The sequence below is a fragment of the Pagrus major genome, chromosome 11 (assembly GCF_040436345.1).
Source record: "Pagrus major chromosome 11, Pma_NU_1.0".
NCBI lineage: Eukaryota > Metazoa > Chordata > Actinopteri > Spariformes > Sparidae > Pagrus > Pagrus major.
In genome coordinates this window covers 7,150,201-7,172,018 of record NC_133225.1, presented here as the reverse complement: position 1 = coordinate 7,172,018, position 21,818 = coordinate 7,150,201, and the positions used below count along the sequence as shown (strand labels likewise).

General features: G+C 40.9%; 1 protein-coding gene across 2 annotated transcripts in view; it reads left to right on the top strand.

Moving 5' to 3' along the window:
* Window positions 1-8,466, top strand: part of oca2 (oculocutaneous albinism II) — a 41,475-nt gene extending 33,009 nt beyond the window's left edge. For both annotated transcript variants that reach the window (XM_073476983.1, XM_073476982.1), the window contains exon 23: window positions 8,244-8,466. In XM_073476983.1, coding sequence (XP_073333084.1) covers window positions 8,244-8,331 — 88 coding nt within the window. In that variant the 3' untranslated portion in view covers window positions 8,332-8,466. The remainder of the gene's footprint in view (window positions 1-8,243) is intronic.
* The last annotated feature ends 13,352 nt before the right edge of the window (window positions 8,467-21,818 follow it).

Below are 21,818 nucleotides of genomic sequence, written 5' to 3'. Positions count from 1 at the left end.
AAGACAAAAATGGGAAATGTTTAGCTAAACAAGAGACATGACAGAGAAACTCTCTAAATAAACCAGAAAAAAACAAAAAACACAGAAAACCATGACATAAAGACTAAAAATGTATTGAGAAAAGTCCGAAAAACATGAACAAGTGATGAATTTCATTGTTGGCTGCAAGTGTAACTACAGTAGGCTTGTGTCACCTCACCTGATTTCAGTTGATACGGTGGTAACACTTGAAGACTAGTAAATAATGATTAAGTAATTAGTAACTGATAAGTCTATATTGGGTAACTAGTCAGTATGATGTTTCACTTAACTTGAAGGAACACAAAAAGAGTAACTAATGATTAAGTAATAAGTTATTAAGGAGCTGGTTGATAGTTATTCAGGAATAACTCATAAAGAAAGTGGTCAGTATGTCAATTCACAGATATTTATGAATGATTACTTAATGAGTCATTAATGTAGTATCTTCCATTTTTTATTCTCCTTTATATACCTTATTGTAAAGTGTTAACGATATGGTCTCTGTGTATTTGATGCATACTATATTAAGGTATGGTCTCAGTTTTCTGTGGTTGGTTTATCTTTTTTGAATCTTAACGCCGGAGGGCCAGATGACAGGTAGTGAGATGGATTGACTGGTGTTGGACACCGTTGCCTCGTCATTTCCAGTTTCTTGTTTCCTTCTCAGCTGGCTTTAAAGTTCCAGTAAAAATGTGAAAATGTCCTCACAGTTAGTTATAGTGGTGTATGCTGACAATTTGTTATTGCACTGAAAAGATTCAGGGTTGTCCGTCTGCATGGGGTTTCATTGAAATGGATAAGAACAGTTGCAGCCTGTCAGCTCCACTTCCCTCACACTGTGGCTGTGTTTACAGTTATTGGATGGAAGCATTGCTCTCGGGCTGAAGCACTGCCTGTAATTGGCTGTCTGTGGCAAGGGTCACAGCTGTTCAGAGAGACAGGTAAGGGGGAGAGAAGTCTGTCTGTGACTCCAGGCAGCTGGGACTGACTGGTTCTGTGTCGGGTGGTTACATTCAGGGCCCAGATGAGTCCAGGGGGATATTGATGCCTTTCTGATAGACCATCATAAAGGAAAATGAATGGCCCTGAATAGCTCATCAGTTAGTTGGTATGGTCCCTGTTGCTTCTCTCATGCCTGCAGGCCCTTATCATCATCCTCCTCTAAAACCATTAACCAAGGGAGCTTGAAGGAGGACCTACTATATATGTACTGTACGGTACAGCTGGGCAGGGTATGAGCAATTTTAAGTGCATGCGTGCTCAGTCTAAGAAAAGCAGCTACTACAGTTAAGGGCCTTGATAGGGATTTTTTTTTTTTACCGTGATGTTTGATCAGCGGTGGAAGAAGAATATGATTCTGGTGATCATAATAAACTTCAGTTATAAAACAACTTTCATAACAACGATGGTCTTCATGGGAAAAATCAAACTAAAGCCATTGAGCATTACAATGAAGTAAAATCCATCGAGTACACAGAACGAAACGGAAAAAGAGAGTCAGCAAGAGAGCTTTAGCGAGAACAAAGCAGGGAATCATCTAAATAAAATGTCATCTCGGATTTAGTGTGAATGCAGCAGAAGTGCACACTTCATCCTGTCCACTGTTTGCCTCTCTGCTCTGCCTGTGTGTGCTCAGCCCCGCCCTCAGTCAAACAGACACACAGACCCAGAGCTCTTTATACGTCTACTGTATAGCCGATCACAAGCAGAGGGGAGAAATTCAAACAGTGATGTAACCTGGTTGCCACATTTTTAGTCCCAACCTTGCACTTTTATTGGCTAGGGACTTCCTACCCACTGCCCATAGGCTGATGCCAAGAAACTTCCTACACAGCAAAACACTAAGAAAATACAGGCAGAGGGCTTCCTCTGTGAAGATACAGACACCACCAAATGATGTTTGAGAGGAATTATTACCTGTTATTTAATTATTACCTTATTATTGTTGTTTTTTTAGGGAAATCAAGTATAGTATACTTTAACTAAATGTAGGTTAATGACAGGGCACAGGTAGGCTGACATACTATAGCTCTTGTTATCTGAGGTCATTTTGTCCGCAGTGCCATTGTAAGGATGTTTGTCCTGAGCCTTGGAGGACGAGGACGATCAAAAAAATGAATCACGCTGAAATACTTTCCCGTCTTTGATTTTACCTTGGTGGAGCTTCTGGTCTGCCATTCACTATGCACTGACCACCAAGCACAGTAAACAAACAGGCTCCAATCCAAATAACATTAAACATTGTGAGCTGAGTTTGACAGCTTGGACCATTATTCAGTTTCTCCACACCTTTTGCTGCCTCACTTTGTCGCACCACCTGACAGAATTATTAATCCGATTCATACAGCTCTCTGCATCTGCAAAGAAGACCAGTGCTGGGTACAGTGGTCCCCTACACTAGAGACGGCAGGTGTGCTGCCTTCATTTGAAAGAAAAAAAAAAAACCTGAAAAAAGATTACATAACAACAAAAAAAACCTTTATTTTTTTTTGTAGTAGCCTGCACCCTGAGCACTGCACATTTGAGGATTTTGCAAGTCAAACTGCTCATTGAATTGTCCAGGTCAGGTATTTTCATAGGAAGCAGCCTTGTCCTGTGTAATGTATACAACCTCCACAGTCAGACAAGCGTGTTGGCTCGGGTTTATCTAAAGAAAGTCTTTGAGATTACATCAGGACTTTCAAAGAGTTTCCATCATACGCAATTAAACCAACGTGTGTGATCACGAGGTACGATGGGAATTTCGAGACAAGGTGAACCTCGCTCCTCTCTGCGCCGTATTGTGGCGAGTTTTTTCATCTGCCCCGTCCCCTCATGCTGTGCCTGTGATGGGGGAACGGCTCAGCAGAAAGAGATTCACTCGTGTGGAGGTGACCTCAGCTTGTCTGATTATGATAAGAATTTAGAGATTCCTCACTCCATCCATCTTAAGTGGACATTCATCCCACAAAGATAAAAATCACAGTAGGCTCATGTTAATGGGTAATTTAAAGGCCTTCAAGGTATAAAACCATACTTCCAGTTTTGAAATATTATAAGTAATAGGAATATCATTCAAATATATTACACTGGGCAAAGAACATAGATGAGCAGCACAGTATTGAGTGAACTGTATTCTCCCTTTACAGATCATTATACATGCCACTGAGTGTTTCATAGCATCGATTCTTCAGCTTGAGGGTCAATGGTGTGGTTTAGTGGTCAGAAGTTTTCTTTTCAGTGGCACCACTTAGCATAAAAGGTCTAAGAGTCTGTGTGCAGTGAAAAAAAACACAGGCTCAGCTTCTAACACAGCTGGACGACAGTATTTGTTTCTCAAAGTAGACTGGTCTCTTTTATTCTTGTGATTATTTCTATGGTAAGCCTGAAATAGCACCCTGTTGTGACAGCAGTTAAAGGTTTTGCGAAGGAAAAGCCTGTTAAATGTGCTTAAGTGGTATTTCCTCGCTCAGACACTATGTGTACTAAGTATAGGCTACTAATGTACTACTAAGTGTAGGCTAACGTTAGCCACTCTGTCCGGCTCTACTGGATTCAGGACATTTTAACCTCCAGCAAGGCAAACTTGTCATCTGAGAAGAAACACATTGGTTAGTGTACATCCTGAAAACTTTTTATTATTGTAACATGATTGTAAGTGAAAAATATTGTTTTATATAAATAAGCTGTTTGATCTACACCGCAATTAACATCCATGCTGTCTGTTTATTTTGGATCAACCTAGATGATCTTGATCTTGATGTTTTTGCCTGATGCATGTTACCTTTATGTGAATCTTTAAGCACAATACTATGTGCATAATCGAGACTGCGTTACAGGATTCTTGCTTTAGAACAAATCATCTGGAAACATTAAAAAGTCACCTGGAGACTGCGTTCTCAATCAATTCACCAAGCTATTGTTAGCTTAATTAGCTAGCTGATAAAAATCTGTTGGTGACAGCTGTCATCTTAGCATTTTGGAGTGTGAAGCTGCAGAAGAACATTAAGAAAGTGAAGTGGAAGAAGTTTGAATTGAATCCGTTGTCGTACATAGAGCCAGTTGGAGCCTTAAAAGGTTAAGTTCACCCGAAAATTAGAATTCAATCATTCTCTATTCTGAAGTTTCGTAGTCTGCAAAAATGTTACTGGAGCTTCACAGTTAAACGGTGTTGCAGTGTTGCAAGTGAAGTTGTTTTAAAAACGTATAAAAAATTAAAATAAAATAAAAACAATGCTAAGGGTGTAAATAACGTATTTTAACGTTTTTTTATTTGGGATCTGGGGCATCCTGAGACTTGGATTACTCTGGTGAACTGTTAGGAGCATTTTTCCTTTCCCCCCTAATTTTTTATGCGTTTTAAAACAAATCCCCATATACTTCACTTATTTGGGAGAATTCTGCAACACTGTTTTGCTGTGAAGCTCCAGAAACATTTGTGGACTGAAAAAAACTTCACATGACTTTCCATCAGCATGGGGGTGAGTAGAGAAAGACTGAATTTTTGGTTGTACTTAACATTTAAGAGCAGTGAGTGAGTGTTCAAATGAAAGGTTTCTCTTGAAGATTACTGAGAGGTTATAGATGTGAAGTGGCTGATCGTATCAGATTTGTCACATTCATGATTCGTGTTGAGTTAGGGAAGTCGGTCAGGGTGGACTGAGTTGCAGTGATGACAGATTTAGTGGATTAGTAGAACAGGACATCATCGACATAGAAGTGGAGCTCATGGCAATGATGAGATTACTGCAGGGAGGCATGCTGAGACTGAACAGGAGACTGTGGGAGAGGATTCAATACATCACTGTTTCAAACAGCACAGTGTGGTTTATTACTAGAATGACTAGAAATTGGAAATTTGGAGTGAATTACAAATGGTGAGTTGACAATTGATCCTGCCGGCTCAAGTCGTTTCCGTGATGGATGGGACAGGCCTATTAAAACACAGGAAGTGAAAGGTCAGGTTCTTGGAGATATATTGTAATAGACAGATCATGGCAATTTTAGCCGGCTTACACTTCTACTATTCCTTTTTTTTTTTGTAGGATACCCCTTGTTATTCACCCACTATTACCCTTTGATGTGTAAATAATGATGATAATCACCCTGACCTCTATAACTCGGTTCACTTGGCTACTCAGACAGTTTGACTCTGTTACAATTAAAATGCACCACCATGCTTTATTGAAATCATTATTAATGAGCTTAAGTGCATGACTAGCCTCATTAATCCTTAGTTCAAGTACTAATTTGACATTTCCACATGCATATTAGATGGAAACTGCATAATTGTATTCGTCCGAATGAAGAAATACTTGTAGCAATAAAGAGTAATAGACTGACACACAGTTATCAGACATATACATTTACACTTTTATTTAAGGTCCTCTGCTCTTCTTCTACCCAAAGACTCGATGTATTGCACATTCTGAAAGGTCATCTTAAAATAGGGCTATGAAATGGCTTCTGATTCAGAGGACCTTATATAAGAGAGATACAAGAGATAACACATACCTCAGGCCAACAGCTTCAGCTGCTATTATCTGTAATGTGTGTGGAACAGCTTTTATTAAACTCTTTGTTATTTTTGTTGTTGTTTTCCACTTCTGGTGTCGATATTTGTTATAATCCAACAACGGATAACAGTGATTACTGGCTAACTGGGTCACAGCATTTAAAGCTGATTTTTCTGTGAGATGTGAAGTCTTCCAAACATTTAACTTTTCCCAGCCGTCAGAAATCTCTCAAATGAGGAACTCGCGTAATTCGGCCTTAATTGGCCTCACGGGGATCTTTAATTAAAGTCCAAAATGTTGCCACATTTAATGTCTGCAACTCTGACACCTTTGATCAGACCTGTGGGGAAGCTGGTACACACAGTCCAGTGGGCTGCTCTGCAATTTTGATTTGTCACAGATAACTTTAACATAAATGTCTCTGAGTAAAACATTTATGTTTAATGCAGGCAAGTAATCAAACAAGCAGCCCATTACCTGACTGTTATCATGCCTCATCAGTGTTATTATAACCCATGCATTAGAAATAACTTGCTGCTATTGTTGTCATTCATCTCAACAGGAAGATTAGCACAGTTAATGTTAAACCACCACCATCAGTGTGAGGTATTGCCGCTGTAATTTTGCTTTCTGCTTTATTTAGTCCCGACTTATTCATTGAGTCCATCATCGACCCACATCTCACACTAGTGAGCAACATCTGCTCTAAATGACATTTTAACGATACGGCTGCTCTTAATTTTTCAGTAGGGGCGCTCTACTTTAATTATTTCTTTCCCACTTTGAGCTAAATTGCTGTCCTACTGAATAAACACGTATTTTTCTTTTCTCTTGTTTTCCTCTGAAACTGATCTGTGTCAGAGGCCGGGGGCAAACAGATCTCTGGCCCTCAGAGCAGCCATGTGTCCATATAGGACATGGTAGACATCCAAATGACAAACCATCTGCAGGAGTCAGCTAAGGACGCATTGTGATACTAACTGAGGAACGAAAAACTGGGGAAGCAGTCTGACTTATCATCTGTTTAGTACAGTTTTACTTACAGCTACTTTTGTGGCAGTTATCGTTGCTCTTGAGTCATGAAGCTCACTAAATTTCAGTCATTGCAATGAGAAAAGTGCTGGCTTTGTCACAGGTGCCCAGCTTTAGACTAGTCCTTTGTTTGTGCGCACTTGAAGGCTTTTTAGATTCCTGTGTCGACCATGATGTGATTTCATTTGACAAATAATATGCAAGCCCATGTTAACGTCTCACTGGGCCTGTCTCGGAGCTGCAGATAGCGAGCAGGAAGGCAAAACCCTCACCTGCGGGCTGAGGTGTGATCGAACCAGACACTGAATTTGTACCGGCTCCATCAGGGCTGTGCAGCTCTGACCTCCCTGAGCAGTGGGCTGAGTGAAAGGAGAGGTCTCCCTGTGGGGCTCAGCAAAGTGTCACGCATCAGAACAAGAATCAGCTTTGTTTGGCAAGAAAGGTTTTCACATGTGAGGAATTTGACCGTCACACAAAGAGAAACGGTTGACATTTCTCAGTCAAAGAATAAGTGGGGAAATATAAATGGAAAGATGTTATTAAAAAAAGATAATAATACATCTGGTGAGAGAAATGAGGCATCTTCAAGGTGCAGCATGTAAACACACTTTCTCTGAAATAACCATTAATTTCCATCGTAATGTTCTTCTCATCTCTTGACGTCAGAACAGAAAATTAGCTTCTGAAAAAGACAACATAGACGCCTGTTTATAAATATCAGGTCCTCTGCTGCAGACAGATAATTGATTCAACATCGAGTGCTGCTCCACTTGTTTATTCTAGACTGTCTGCAGCGTGAGTTACAGTAGGTACAGCAATCCACTCTGTTTATATTGTATATACTGTATGATATGTTACTGCTATGCACGTGTTGTATGTGCAAAAAAGCCTCCATCGCATTATCATGTAACAAGTATGTAACCTTGGACAACAACCCAGATAACAAAAATGTTTTGCGGCCCAGATCTGGCCCACAACAGATGATAACTTTACTAGATATCTCTGCAACGTCTTTGACGTAACGTCTAACTGCTATTTCTTTACATTTTGTTGATTATTTCAGGTATTTTATTTTTATTTTTTTTAACTAGAATTCTTACATGTTGCACTTTTAAAGGGCAGCTCCACCAATTTTAACAAATAGAGTGTGTTTACAGGTCTTGGGGAGCACTAATACATATGTGAAACAAACGTAGTAGAGGACAAGGAAGCTGCATGTAATCTGATGAGTTGCCTCCAGTGATGTCACCTTTTTTATTCATTCTTCTTCCTTTTCAAAACCTGCTGCCTACATTACCCACAATGCAACCACTGGAGGCAATGTATCAGATTACACGCAGCTTCCTCTGGAGCCACAAAAGGCTTTATACTACTTTTTTCAAACATGCGGTAAACACATTTTATTGTGTAAAACTGGTGGAGTTACCCTTTATTACGTACGGTTACATGATAATGACGCTTTTGGGAATTTGATAATCAGTTTTAGAATTATTCTATCAAACGAGTTACTGAATTACAAGGTTTGACCTGTGGAGACGCTTTATTAAAGGTCTGCAGATCATCAGGCTGTTTAGGATTCATCTCGTCAACCTCTGTGTGACCACATAAGTTGAATGCACTGTATGAACTTTGAGGTGAACAACATTTATCAGTGTGAAATAAATGTTAACAACATGAATCTGTTGGTATTTGCAGGTTAGGATTCCCCATGATGATAATGACGTGTATGATCGGCATGTGCTACCTGCTGGCCACCCACATCGGACTGGGATGGAACATGTGATCCTGAGCTGCTGTACAGAGCCAAAGACACAAAGCATTCAGCTCTCTGTAATGTGAAATGTAATCGGACTGACTGGTCTGATTACAGGCACTGTATGAAACACAGCAGCCATATTTTTTGTAAAGAGGTATTCGACTAAAGTGCAGGGACCAGAATAATGGGAGCTTTGACCAAAACGTTGAACCCAACATCCGACAATCTGTGTATGAAGCATTATTTCTTGGTTCGCCCTGTTGACTTTTAAAAGCTTTGTCAAAAACTTGAACCTTTTTGTCCTCAACAAAGAGTCAATCCAAGGGTAGGAAATGTGTCTTTACTGGAAACAAAAGTCCCATTCCACAATGCTGTAAATGGTGCTACTGCCTCCGTTGGTGTCTGTGTGGTCTGTTTACAACAAGACTTCTCTAGACGTGTATCACACTAATCTGCTTTTAGACACACTTAGGACACTGATCAGCTCATTGTAGGAAAACATTTCACCCATGGTTTACCTGCTTATGTTGATGTTTTAAACGAACCACCCAGTGAAAGGGATTTTATAATGTCTAATATTTTTATCAGCTGCCCGAATCTCAACGCCTCATGAGTGAATTTGAAAAAACAAATACAGCATCAAATTAAATTTGAGAGAACGCAGAATGATTTTAATAAAACAAATGTAGATTGTTAACTTAACATTGTATACTATCTATTGTACTGTGTACACAATGATCTCATGTAAACTCGATGATTTAGTGTGGTTAACCGTATTCAATGTAGAAAATGTTTAATCGTGTAAATGCTCTTAAATGGACTGGACGACATGTTTGTCCAGTTCAAACCATCACCTGTATTTATTGTACAGCCTGACGACTTGAACGTCATTAACTTTAATTGTTTAGACTTTCAGAACGTTCAGACAGAGATGATGAAACATGAACAATAAAGGTTGTGATGTTTCTTGTTTTCATTCGGCTCACTTTGAGTTTTTAATTCTTTCTAGATTTCTGGTTCCACTTTCTGAAAAAGGTAGCCTTTGTAAAGGGCTCACAAGTTTATTACTGGTTTATACATCATTTACTAATGCTTTATAGATAACTAATAGAGACCATTAAAGGATAAATCCATGTAAGAATGAAAATTAAGACATCTACTCACCCTCATGCTGATGGAAAGTTGGGGAAAGTTTTGAACCTAACCCACAAAACATCTTTGTAGCTTCACAGCAAACAGCATCTTCCGAAACAACTGAAGTAGATGGAGACTTGCACAACATAATTGCCTCTCACAGCTCGTCCGGCACAATCTAAGTCTCTGGAAGCCCAGAGATCCCAAATTGCCAAAAAGAAAAGTCATTATTTGCACCCTCAGTTGAGCTTCTGCATCCTCCTCAGATGGTATGCACGCTAACGCTTTTAGCTCGGAAGCTACAGTGAAGATTTCAGCTTAAAAGGGATGTAAATAATGTCTTCAAATCAATTTGAGATCTGGAGGCTTCTGGTGACTTGGATTTCACCGGACGAGCTGTATGGAGCCAACTTTATGGTTTTTTTTCAGTTGTTTTGCAGCCTTTTGAACTCCCCATCTACTTTAGTTGTTTAGGAGGTCGCTACAAACACCAACCACAGGGATTTTTCACAACATGGCAACCCAAAAGTTCTTCTTATTAACAGCCTTTAACTTATTTACACAGCATTAGTAAATTATTAATTCATCATTAACGAAGCCATTACTTTCAGTGTATAAGCTCTACACAAATGGTACCTTTTTATATAATGATTCTTTCAGGGGGTCATTTTGATTTCCACCCTTGTGAGAAGATCAAAATCCGGCTGTTATCTTGCCTGTACTTTGCTGACAGTATCATAATTGCTCTGTCCACCTACACTTTCCCACTCGAGCTCTGGGAGTTCTCAACATCTTAAAAAAAAGTCAAATATCACTAAATGTAAAGTAGAGGACAGAGAGGTCAGTGGATACTCAACAAAAATAAATTACAGCCCTATCACATATTAACTCTCACGGCTGGTACAGTATCTACAGGATCGCTTCTTTCACGTGAAGAGCTTTTCTGGTACTTCACTGTGTTTCCTCGGTTGTTCTCCTGCAGCTCTGCTCTTACTGTGTTTATTGGCAGTGACTGAGAGTAAAACTGACTTTCATGCTGCCCTGTAATGAGTCAGGCTCCAGGCCAACTCAAACCCGACTACACAGATCGATGTATGGAGCTCCTGCAGGACTGTTGTCTCACATTAAAACTCCCAGGGGGTCGCAACAGCTTGAAGTGTGGGACACCCCTGTTCGTTGTCATCGGGAATCCATTTGTATCGTCCACTTTGTTGCCATTACACAGCCGTGCTCTGGATCACAGCACTAATTAGCATCTAATTAATTAGAGGCACTTCCACCCTCGGAGAACTCTACGTGGTTATACATCATTAATGTGTTTAATGTGTTCCTGGAGTTACAGTCTTTTGTGAGCTGGAGGCTCAAATCCTAATTTTTGTTCGTCTGCACTAAAATGTGCTGCAACTCAAATCCCATACATAAAAAATGTTCTCTTCTGCACCACAAACCCCAACTCCTCCTGCCCTGCGGCAACTCTGAGGGGACACACTACTGTTGTGCACTCTGGTGAGGGCTTTTAAATCACAATGTTACGATGGTACAGGGCTCAGTAATCCACAAAGACTATTTGTTGTTAGCTAGTTAGCTCAGTTAGCCGTGCAGCTGTCCTGACTACTGGGGGAGTGTTGGTTTTTACACCATTAGCACCGGGCGTGGGGGAGCCAGTAGGGAGTGCTGGCGTGGAGCAGCCTCAGGATGGATGTCAGAACCAGAGCCAGGTGAGTGGGCAAGAAAAGCAGTGGCCGGACCGGGACCGAACATAGCCTCTGACACCAACAGAGGCCATATTGAAGACAGGGTTTTTAAAGATTTATGTTTTCAGTATCAAGACCAATGAGCTGAGGGCTGAGTATCATAGACAGCATAGGGAGTTTGCCACGTTGCTGTTTTTGGTCTTTTCATTGGATTTATTGACAATAAGCAAAGTCTAGATTCACACCAGACTGATCCTTTAAAGCCTTATCTCACCCTGTTGTACAGTATGATAGATGTTGTATGACTGTTGAGCGTCTGGTACAACGCAATAAGTGAGTTGTCCTCCTTCAGTTGTTATGGACCGATGCCAACATCTGATTTCTGCTGCTTTGGTTTTAGATCACTGAGAATGTTTTTTCTATTAAACTCACACATCACACTGCTGCAGAGGCTTGTTATATTGACTGTCTGTCTCTGTACTCAAGCCTGTTAAAAAACAAAACAAAACAGGATGACTCCTGCTGAACAATTTTTGCCGTGTTTGCTTTGCTCTTTTCGCATAACTGCTGACATTTTGTCGGAGCTGGAGCAAATCCAGCAGCTCTGTGAGCCACTTATCTGGTGCTCGCTGAGGCCGTCCGCAGTGAGAGTTAGAAACATAATGTGGTCACTGACCCAGACGCCTCCCTAAAGACAGCCAGTCCACTGAATATTCAATCTTTGTTTCCAGGAATCAACAAAGACTCAAATCAATAATAAAGACCGGGGTGTTAAATTATTGACATCAGACAAATCTTTTGAGACTTCGTGGCCACTGGGAACTTCTGAGTGCTGTTTGCTTACTGAAGGATGTGATGAAGAGCTCAACGATCAGACCTGAAAGTCATTACAGATTCTGTGATTTGAACCTGGGGCGTCACAGTCCGGGTCCCTCATGCCATGAAATCATTGCATAAGTGAGATGACTCCCGAGGCTCCAATACAGCAGTCTGGTCAGGGGCCTTACTCTTCTAAGTCTGACGCTGTAGGTGCCCCTGTGCAAGTGCAAGGGAAGTCCAAGTTAGGGGACGGTTGGGGATGACTCATACACTGCATTTGCCGTCCGGAGACCGGGGTTTGTGACCAGGAGTGACTAAAACTACATTATAAGAGCCGAGAGTGATCCAAAGCAGTACATATGAGGGCTAGAAAAACAGAAACAATGAGCTAAAAGATGCTAAAATGCACAGTAGAGCTGAGGGGGACTGCAGAGTCGGACAACTATTCACAACCTCTTTCACACACTATTGACTATATTATTAAAGGTACGATATGTAAGAACTGGCCACCTGTTGAATTCTTACTCAAAATGAAAAGGGGGCAGCATCTTACGAGAGCAACTGCTGCTAACTGTTAGCTGCCGTTAGCTAGGTAGCTCGGTAAGCCATGTAGCTAGCGGTTGGTGTTCATGCTCACTTCAGTATGTATCTCTGCATCACAACAATATGTTATTATGTCACTGTTATTCCTTCAGGTTGTGTTGATAGTTTTCTTTTTAAAGTTCTCAGAAACTAACATTCTGACATATTGCACCTTTAGACTTCTGTTATGGACGGATCAGAGATTCCCCAAGGTCCTGATGTGAACAGGGATTTCTCAGGATCTAGGTCACAGGTAATCAGAAGCTATTGGGTGCACCTGTGATGTTCTCCCTCACCTGGCTGCAATCAGTCAGCTGGGAGGCTATATAAGGGGGTCTCAGTTCACCTGCTCAGGTGGTTGTGTGTTTTCAGGGAGTCGACACCTTCAGTCGGCTCTCTGTGTTTTCTGTTTGGGTGAAAGTCTGAGTTGAGCGTGTTTGAGATTTCTTTCTTTTGGCCAGTTTCTATACATTTTGTTTCCCCCCTGATCAGTGACTCCCACTTCACCTTTGGTTTTTGGGTCCATTCATTTTGATAGAGTCAGTGGGGAGACTGTGGGTTTTATTCCCACCGCCACCTTTTAGACACCAAGGGACCAGTACTGATTATAGCATTTTAAAATTTTAAATTCATAATAATGTGACATGAGGACAACAATGTGTCATTGTATGGTTTATATAGGACGCTACGTGTTCCTTTTAATTAAGACTGAGACTATAGTTGTGAGGCATACTGTCTCTGATATTATATCAGGCTGTGTCAATCAATGTCTGAAACCTTACTTTAATGTGACAGATGGCTTCCACCCCAGCTGATGCGTCAGCACTATACTGAAACAATCCATATACATCATAATCATTTCTCATGTATCCCATTTGCCTGTTGTAACGCACCAAATGAGATTTAACATTACCAGAAAATAAATGTATATGATGCGAGATAACGCAGGTAAGTAGGCCAGGAAATAGTGTCTATTTATTGCTGAACGTGACACTATTGTTCCTCTGACCATATAAACTAATTAATTATACCAGTTCAATGAGAATTCATTCGATTTCCTCTAGGAAGTCTCCTCTATCCAACAGCTAATGCTCTTATTCATCAAGAAAGGATTAAATGAGTTCTACCTGCTGTAATTAAGAGCTGGAGTGAGGCAGCTTAAGAGGATTCAGTTTAAAGGCTATTTTTAAAAAAACGTTATCCTCCTGTTACAAGACGATATAGACCCGAAATAAACATTTCCCTCTTTGATCACCCTGACATCGAGGAGTGACCTCATAGAAGGTCTCCCTTTTTTAATTAGTCTAAGTGGGAAAATGACACAGTGCATTATTAAATACCATATGGAGGAAGTCATTATGTGCGATGTTGTTGTTAGATTAACATTCACAGATAATTAGAAGGTTGTTGTTATAATAGCTGTGAAAAACATCTAAAATAATAACTTGAGAGTTGAAACAAAATGTGAGAGAGAGCAAACAAATGACAAAATTCTGCAGTGCTCATATTCATGTGAACTTTAGTGGACTATTCTTAGAAGGAAGAACTTTCACAGCTTCCCAGTGATTCATGAAGCTGCTGTAAGCAGTTGTAAATAACAGTTCTGCACCAAGGCCGGTGTTAGGTCCAAACACAGACTCCAAGATCGACTGCAGCCAGTTTGGGGACAGGGAATATTGTATCGAGATGGTTTATGGAGTTTAGCCGCTGTCAGACAGTTACCGCTTGCTTGTTCCCGGGTTGCCAGGTGCTAAACCGGACAAGAAAACCACCTTGGTACTGTATTCACTGTCGTCAAATCGACAGCCGTCACTCTTGGATGCTGTGTTGGTTCCTGTTCAGGTCGTATTTGGGCGGTCCTCCCGTCCCTTAATCAGCTGTGTTAACTGTGCTGAGCTCCCGGTGATCAGCGGGGGGTTTAACTCACATTCAGCGCTAACGCTATTGGCTACAATAACGAGCTCCTCCCCACCTGACCATTTTTACAGGAAACATGTAAATATCAACTAACATGTTCACAACAACATTGGTAACATACTGATGTTTAGCAGGTATTATGTTGACATTAATCATGTGTTAAATCCTAGTCGAATGTGTTAGCATGCTAACTTTTTTTTTACATGTAGCAGTGAACACAAAGTAGAGCTGAGGCTGATGGGAATGTGACTAGTTTAGCAGTTATTTGGCCACAAAATCAAAGTACTGGACTGATTAAAGTTTGACCTGATGACGGCACAAAATGAGAAATAATTGTTCCACCAAAGTTATTACTGTTTACAGTTAATGGAAGATAAATGTACCAGATTTCAGTATCAGTCCATCCAGTAGTTTTCGAGACATTTCACTGAAACCACATATGTACACATACTGTATGTATAAAAAAGCTGTAGGGTTCATCTTCTGGGGACCATCAATGTCTGTACCAACCGACCACCCAACTTCATCCAAAAATGTGAATTAGACTTCCAACTTTCCATTTAGTGACACTCTGGCACTTGTTTTGCTGGATCATCGCTAAAAAGAAGTGAGCGAACAAGAAATTGTTGCAAGACTTCTGGTTTCCTTTGACTTAAAACTGACAGTAAGTGTCTGTGTTAAGTTACAGAGGCTTTTTACATTCCTGCCAGACTCTCATGAAAAAGGAAACGAGATGATTACCAGCACAATAACAATCCCACGGTGTGTGTGTGTGTGTGTGTGTGTGTGTGTGTAGCTTTGTTATTGTGGTAGGAGGGTATAATCCTTCAGGCTGCTGTGAAAAGTCATTCAATCTCATCGACCATGCCTATCGAGATTGTGAATTTGTTCCACAACACTTTCAGAACAGCAGATAGCTGCTTTACAAGGTCATCTCCAAACATGTTGTGGCTGAATAACATTGAAGTTATATTAATTTTGACTCGGAGGAGAAAATGGACTCGTCTGTTTGACAGCGCTCGATCATTTTCTATTACTTGATGAGACAGAATAATTTAAAGACCTCACTGCAGCGTTGGCTTTGGTTACTTATGACGGCCGTTCAACCTCACTTGTGACATTGTATGAATGTCACTTGATTGAACGATTAAATTGCAGAGTTCATTATGACTAATTACTTTACTTGAATTCCTTCTTTATGGAGTACCTGAGCTTGGTGAGCCATAATTACAATGTAATTTCTTGTTCCAGGTCAAAAACACATCTACAATCACTGCCACAGCCTTTAAAGAGCAAAGCTTTCGACCACTCGTTCATTAACAGGTGAACCACCTGACATTTGGCTAAAACAGACTTGTTTGCTGTCTTTGTTTGAATCAAATGAAAAGACAGATTTATCTCTGTCTGTAGCAGCTCCGTCTCAAATTACACGATCAACATACTGCACATGTAATATGGTTAGACTTAAAAATATTAAAATTAGGTTGCGGGGGGGTGACATGTAAAGGATTTCCGGACGACTGCTGGGTGCAGTGATTGAGCCCAGCGTGCAGCTGGCTGCCATGGAGGGTCAAGACACTGCAGGTATTCTTTCCATTCAAATGCTCGAGCAGCTGTTTCACTGATTAGGAAGTTTATCCAGACGGGAAGAAGTAATCAGACGGATCACCTGGTGAACCGTGTTTGGAGGCCAATTGTACAAACTCTCACACCTCCAGGACACAAAGCTTCACACTCCACGCTCCACTATATTCATCTTTGAAACACTTTTACAATAAGGTGACAGTAACTACTAACTAAAAACGGTAACTAATGATTAAGTAATCAGTATTTAATGAGGCTATTGGGTAACTACTCTGTATTATGTTTTATTTTACTTGAAGGTGCACAAAGAGTTTTATATTTGGTAATTAGTAATTGAGTCTCCAGTAACTCATCATCATCTAGTATATAGTCCTCGAAACACAGTTATTAAGGAGTTACTCATTAAACATTTAATTAGGTAGAAAGTCGTTCCTGATTCATTCCTTACCTGCTCCTCAGAAACTACTCACATTTTTGTGTACCTTTTTATTATTATAAAGTGGTACCGTGATAATTATCCGTCACTGCACAAACCATCCTAACAGGAGTCATCACAGGCCCATTATTTTCTTTTCAAACCAACAGACGAGAGGTAAACAGAGTAAAAGCTGCAGCGTCTCTTCCTGGTTGAACAACAGTTTTGGTCCCAGCTCATAAAAGCTCTCGATACCGTCCCATCCCACTAATAACACTGCATTTGCATATCTATCACAAAAATGTATTACACTTTCAATGGCTTATTGTTTATAGACATGTACAAGATGATTGCAGAAACAGGAAATAAGACTGTGTAGCATCAACTTAATTGGATTTCTTATCTTGGCATTGTGTTCACGATGAAATAGACTAAGAGTGCTGAAGTCACATGCAGGGTTCAACTTTCAACAACTGTTGTGGCCAAAGTTTGTTGCCTTTAATTATTTAAACAATGTGATTGAGATATACAGGTGTGACAACGGTGACATATGTTGTTTTTGCAGTCGCTAGCAATCAAACGATTCAGTTGCAAAGGTACGAGGATGTGTTGCGGTTGCAGTTTTTAGCGTCGTGACCTGACTGATATCAGTCTTTTAACTCTCAGCAAGGAAGTGAATAAACAATTTCACTTCAATTATTAAACCATTCCCTTAAAACCAGCGTCCTCCATGCTAGAGGACTCTGAGCATGAAAAGATACTGCTGAGCAGGCAGATATGTGTCCTGATTATCTGACATCCCAGTGGGACAGAAGGTCCGGCTGTCTGGCCTCTGCACCGGTCCGACCCTTCTGCCTGACAGAAAATAAGAGCTGCTGTGTGTGATTTGCTTGAATAACCCAAAATTTGACAGGACACTGAGAAGACTTTATGCTCGAGCTGCTGAAATCCACCATCAGTAAGTGTAATAGTCTAATATTACGTATGAATACTGCATTTCTTGAGGAATCCTCATGTCTGATTTCTGCGAACTGTTGCCTGGTAACCTCCATACAGAAGTACAGTCTAGTCTTCAGTCTAATGTGGACTGATTAAACTGTCAGTGAGAAACAGTGCAAAGCAGCTTACTGTCTGCATCCTCCCTCCTCCTCTACACCTGCTCCCAGCTGGCTGCACCCAAAAACACAATGTGCAGTCGCTGTAGTTAACTACACAGCTTCCTCATCGCTTAAATGCAGAAGCTGATGATCTTGTTAGAGAGCTGTTTAAACTGTGAGGGTAAAAAAAAATCTGTTAATTATTTTACATTTATTTTACTTGAACGGGGTCAATCAAATAGAGCTCATCTACTGACTTGACGCAGAATCGCAGATTTTACATCAGCTGCCCTTTTTTTTTTCAGGTTGGAGATGTGTGAGACTGAGTGGAGGGCAGTGGACATCCTCTGTGGGTCTTTTGGGTTTTGTTTAAATGCATACTGGTGAGGGTCCAGGCTGGCAGGGATGTTCTGGAGAACCAGTTTCTCAAAGCACCTTCACCAAATACCTGCAAAGCTAATGACATTCCCATCAGCCTCAGCTATACGTTGTGTTTATAGCTAATTAGCAAATGTTTGCATGCTGTCACATCAAACTAAGATGGTGAATATGGTATGAACATGACACATGCTCATGTGTCTTGGTTAAGTCTGCAGAGCCTTTTCAAATCTGTGTCTGGATTGTTACGGTACCAGTGGAAGGAAAGTTTGAAAGTTACTTCATAGTACAAAAGGCAAACTGTTGTCAAGGCCAGTTGACAAAACAGATTTAGATTCCTGCTGCTGGCTGTGATCCAATCTTTTGTCGGGGCTGGTACATGTAGCGACACAATCCTCCCGGGCTTTTCTCCTTTTAACATGCTCTCAGCTCTCTTTCTCTGGCGCTGTCCATGTTTTCCCGACACTCTCTGGCCATGTGCACTCCGTGAGGCTGAAGGTCGACCGTTCAGACTGCTGCAGCTGTCCTGTGTTGTTTTTATCTTTGTTTCACTAATTTCATTAAGCATTTTTAACACTGCGGCCAATCGGCTTTGCTCGGCCAACAGGAATTCTGCAGATTCCCTCGACGAGCCCGTCCGGCTCCGTCTTTGAGTTCATTATGTCAGAGAGAACACAGTCACCATGGCAACGGACAATTTGTAGCGTGGAGTGGGCAGGACAACCAACACGGCGCCGATCTGTGAATGAGACGGACTTCTTTTGTTTCGGTTTACGGCTGCATCGCTCCTCCACTGCTCGTCCACAGAAAGAGACTTCTAATGACTCCACAGCCGGAGTGATCCTAGAGGCTATTAGATCCAGTGTAGTTGTTATTGCACTAGATTGTTGCACCTTGGTGGTTCTGATGAGTGTTTTCTCCTCCTGCCCATATTTTGCACCACTTTGCTGTGTCCTGAACTGTCTCGGAGGCATTTGCAGTCTGAACCTTGACTCCTGACATGGGAGACCCCTGCTTTTATACTACCTGTGACCGCTGATGATGCCTTAGAGGGATGTCCTGTACTAGAGCTCACAATCTGTTGTTGTACAGTAGATGTACACTTAAAGATGTGTTTTGTAAGAAAGTCTCATTCCCAACTCGTCAAAATCTGACGCTTTGGGACTGCAGCCGGCCCGTCCTACTCACTCAAAAATCAACTTTTCTCACAAATAGCACCTTTAAAGCTGCACCAACCCTTTTTTCTACATTAACAATGGATGAAATGACTATATGTAATGTGAAAGGGGTCAGTGATGAACCCACAGAGAATTATCACTTGACTCTGCAGTTCCCCTTCAGCTCTGTGGAGAGTTTCGATCTCTTTCAGCTCATTCAGTCTGGTCCATCCGGTGCAGCAGAATAATCTCTGTTTTGGTTTAAGCTCATCAACCCTGTTCACAGCCACAGCACACAGCTTTTACCTGTCTAGTACCAAATGACACAAATGCAACTAGTGTACATAATTGAGCAGTTAGTGCCAGATATTTTTGGCATGAGGAGCCCAAAACAGAGCTACATCGAAACAGGTGGCCTGACACACTACTCCAAAAATGGCAAAGGCAACTGCAATTCAGTTTGCCAAATCAACTTTATATGGTATCAAGGCTCAGGATCTACAGCAGCGCTTGCAGCTCTGTGACTTAGTATGTAGGCACAACTGTTCTTCGGGCTAAATCATGCTAACATTTCCAAAATTGTTGATGTTCAGTAGGTTTAATGTACCGTGGTCACATTCTTTGTTTGGCATGTTAGCTTGTTAAATTTGCTAATCAGTGCGAAACACAAGTTGAGGCTGAATTCTGCATGTATTTGGTTATAAAACAAAGTAATGTACGCATTCGATTTTGATCCGATGGACACGCTAGATGAAAAATAAGAGGAGCAACACTTGTTTGCTTAGTCATTATCTACCCACCCTCATGCTGATGAAAAGTCAGATTATGTTTTGTAGTCCACAAAACATTTCTGGAGCTTCACAGCACAACAGTGTTGCAGCATTCTCCTAAAAAAGAAAAAAAAAACAGCTGAAAGAAATATAAAATGGCTCTATACAGCTTGTCTGGTGTACCGAAGTCTGCAGAAGCCCCGAGATCTCGAAGTGATTTATAAAAGAAGTTATTGACACTTTTTTAAAGTCAGAATCTTCACTTTAGCTGCTAAGCTAAAAGCATTAGCGTGCAGCCCGTCAGAGGTGAGTGCACAAGCTTGACCGCACATCCACCCTGGATAAATAGAGTCTTTTAAAATCAATTTGGGATCTGTGGGCTTCTGCAGACTTTGGATTACACCAGACAGACAAGTCTGTTCAGCTCACAGCATCGAGAAAATAGAAGAAGCAACAGCGACTTCTTAAAGGTTAAAAACCTCAGCTGGTGTCTTGTCAGTTGTTTAAGCTTCTCGCCTTCATGAGAAGCTTTACAGCGGACATTTGGACGAATATACATTTTTTCATACTTGCTGGAGTTCTGACCCTTTGACCGAACACTCACCACACTGCAAGTGTGCGTTTAAACAGGCTGACCAAGTTCAACGCAGAGGATCACATATTACACGAGGCCGTTATTTATTTATTTATGGCCGTCAGCAAACTGTTTTCCAAGGTTCAACCAATTCTGTTACTTCCCTCCTCCTTTAGTAAAAGCTTTATTGGATTTTAGACACTTACAATTGAATGTGAAGACAGATTCAGGGTCAGTTTGTTTGATTTTAGGTTTTAAAAACCAGGTCCTTTGTCCGTTTGAAGACGTTTTCTCTCACAGGGCAGGAACGATCCACAGCAAATAACTGGTTTAAACATTTTGCTCAGGTGAAGACCGGACTCCATTTTATCTTCCTGTTGCAGGTTGTTCGACCGACAGGTCCCACTGTGCTCCTCACTTTTCCCAAAATGCATCTTGACAAAACGCCAGCGGGGCACAAAGCACAGATGAGGTAAGATAAAGGTCCATCGGGACAGGAGACACAACATGAAGTTCTTCTAAAAGAGATTTGAACAAAAGAAACTATTTTTACATTTTTGAAAAAAACTTTATTATCTTCTGGTCCTTGGTAGTAATGCACATTTCAAATATAAAAAGGAACCATAGGTATGAAAATAGCATGGGGGCATCAGAAATGAACTGTGGATGCTGGAACCGAAGGAGCAAAAAACAAAAAATCATGGAGAAACAACCCCACTCACAGGACACCACGCTGCTGAGGAGTACAATCTCAACACTTGCACTTGACTGTACCATTGAGTAATGAGATATCTATGTCACACTGAAGCCACGAATATGAAAAACACAAAGCAGAAGAAAGTGTACAGTTGAGTATTGTGTGTTACAGTAAGTTAGATAGGAGATAAAACATGATCCACCACACTGGTGATCGCACACGTCTGTGTTGTCGTACGGCAGCGGCCACAAATAATACAACAGTGGATGTGTACTGGCAATGACACCTACCATCTTTAGATCACTCACAGGCTAATTATTTCTGTTACGCTCAAGAGTTTCCAACCAAATGACACTTCACAGTACTGCACTGAATACATGAAACTGGACCCAGAACACAATTTCCCTTCAACGTGATTCAAACTATCAGAGAATCAACAGAAAATCTTTGGCTTATTCGTCACAATAACACTGAATGTGGCTTAGAATCAAGTTTATGAAATGTCAAGTCACCAAAACTGCACTAATACTTCAAAAATGTTTGTCCATAAAACACAACTTTCCTCGCAAAAGGATTTACAGAGCACATTAGTGACAGACAGATATGTTTCAAGTCTAAATGTCTGTCCCATCTGCATAATCCCGCTGATCCTCAGATGACATGGTGCCCAGAGCTGGTTCACTGGTTCAGTCTGGA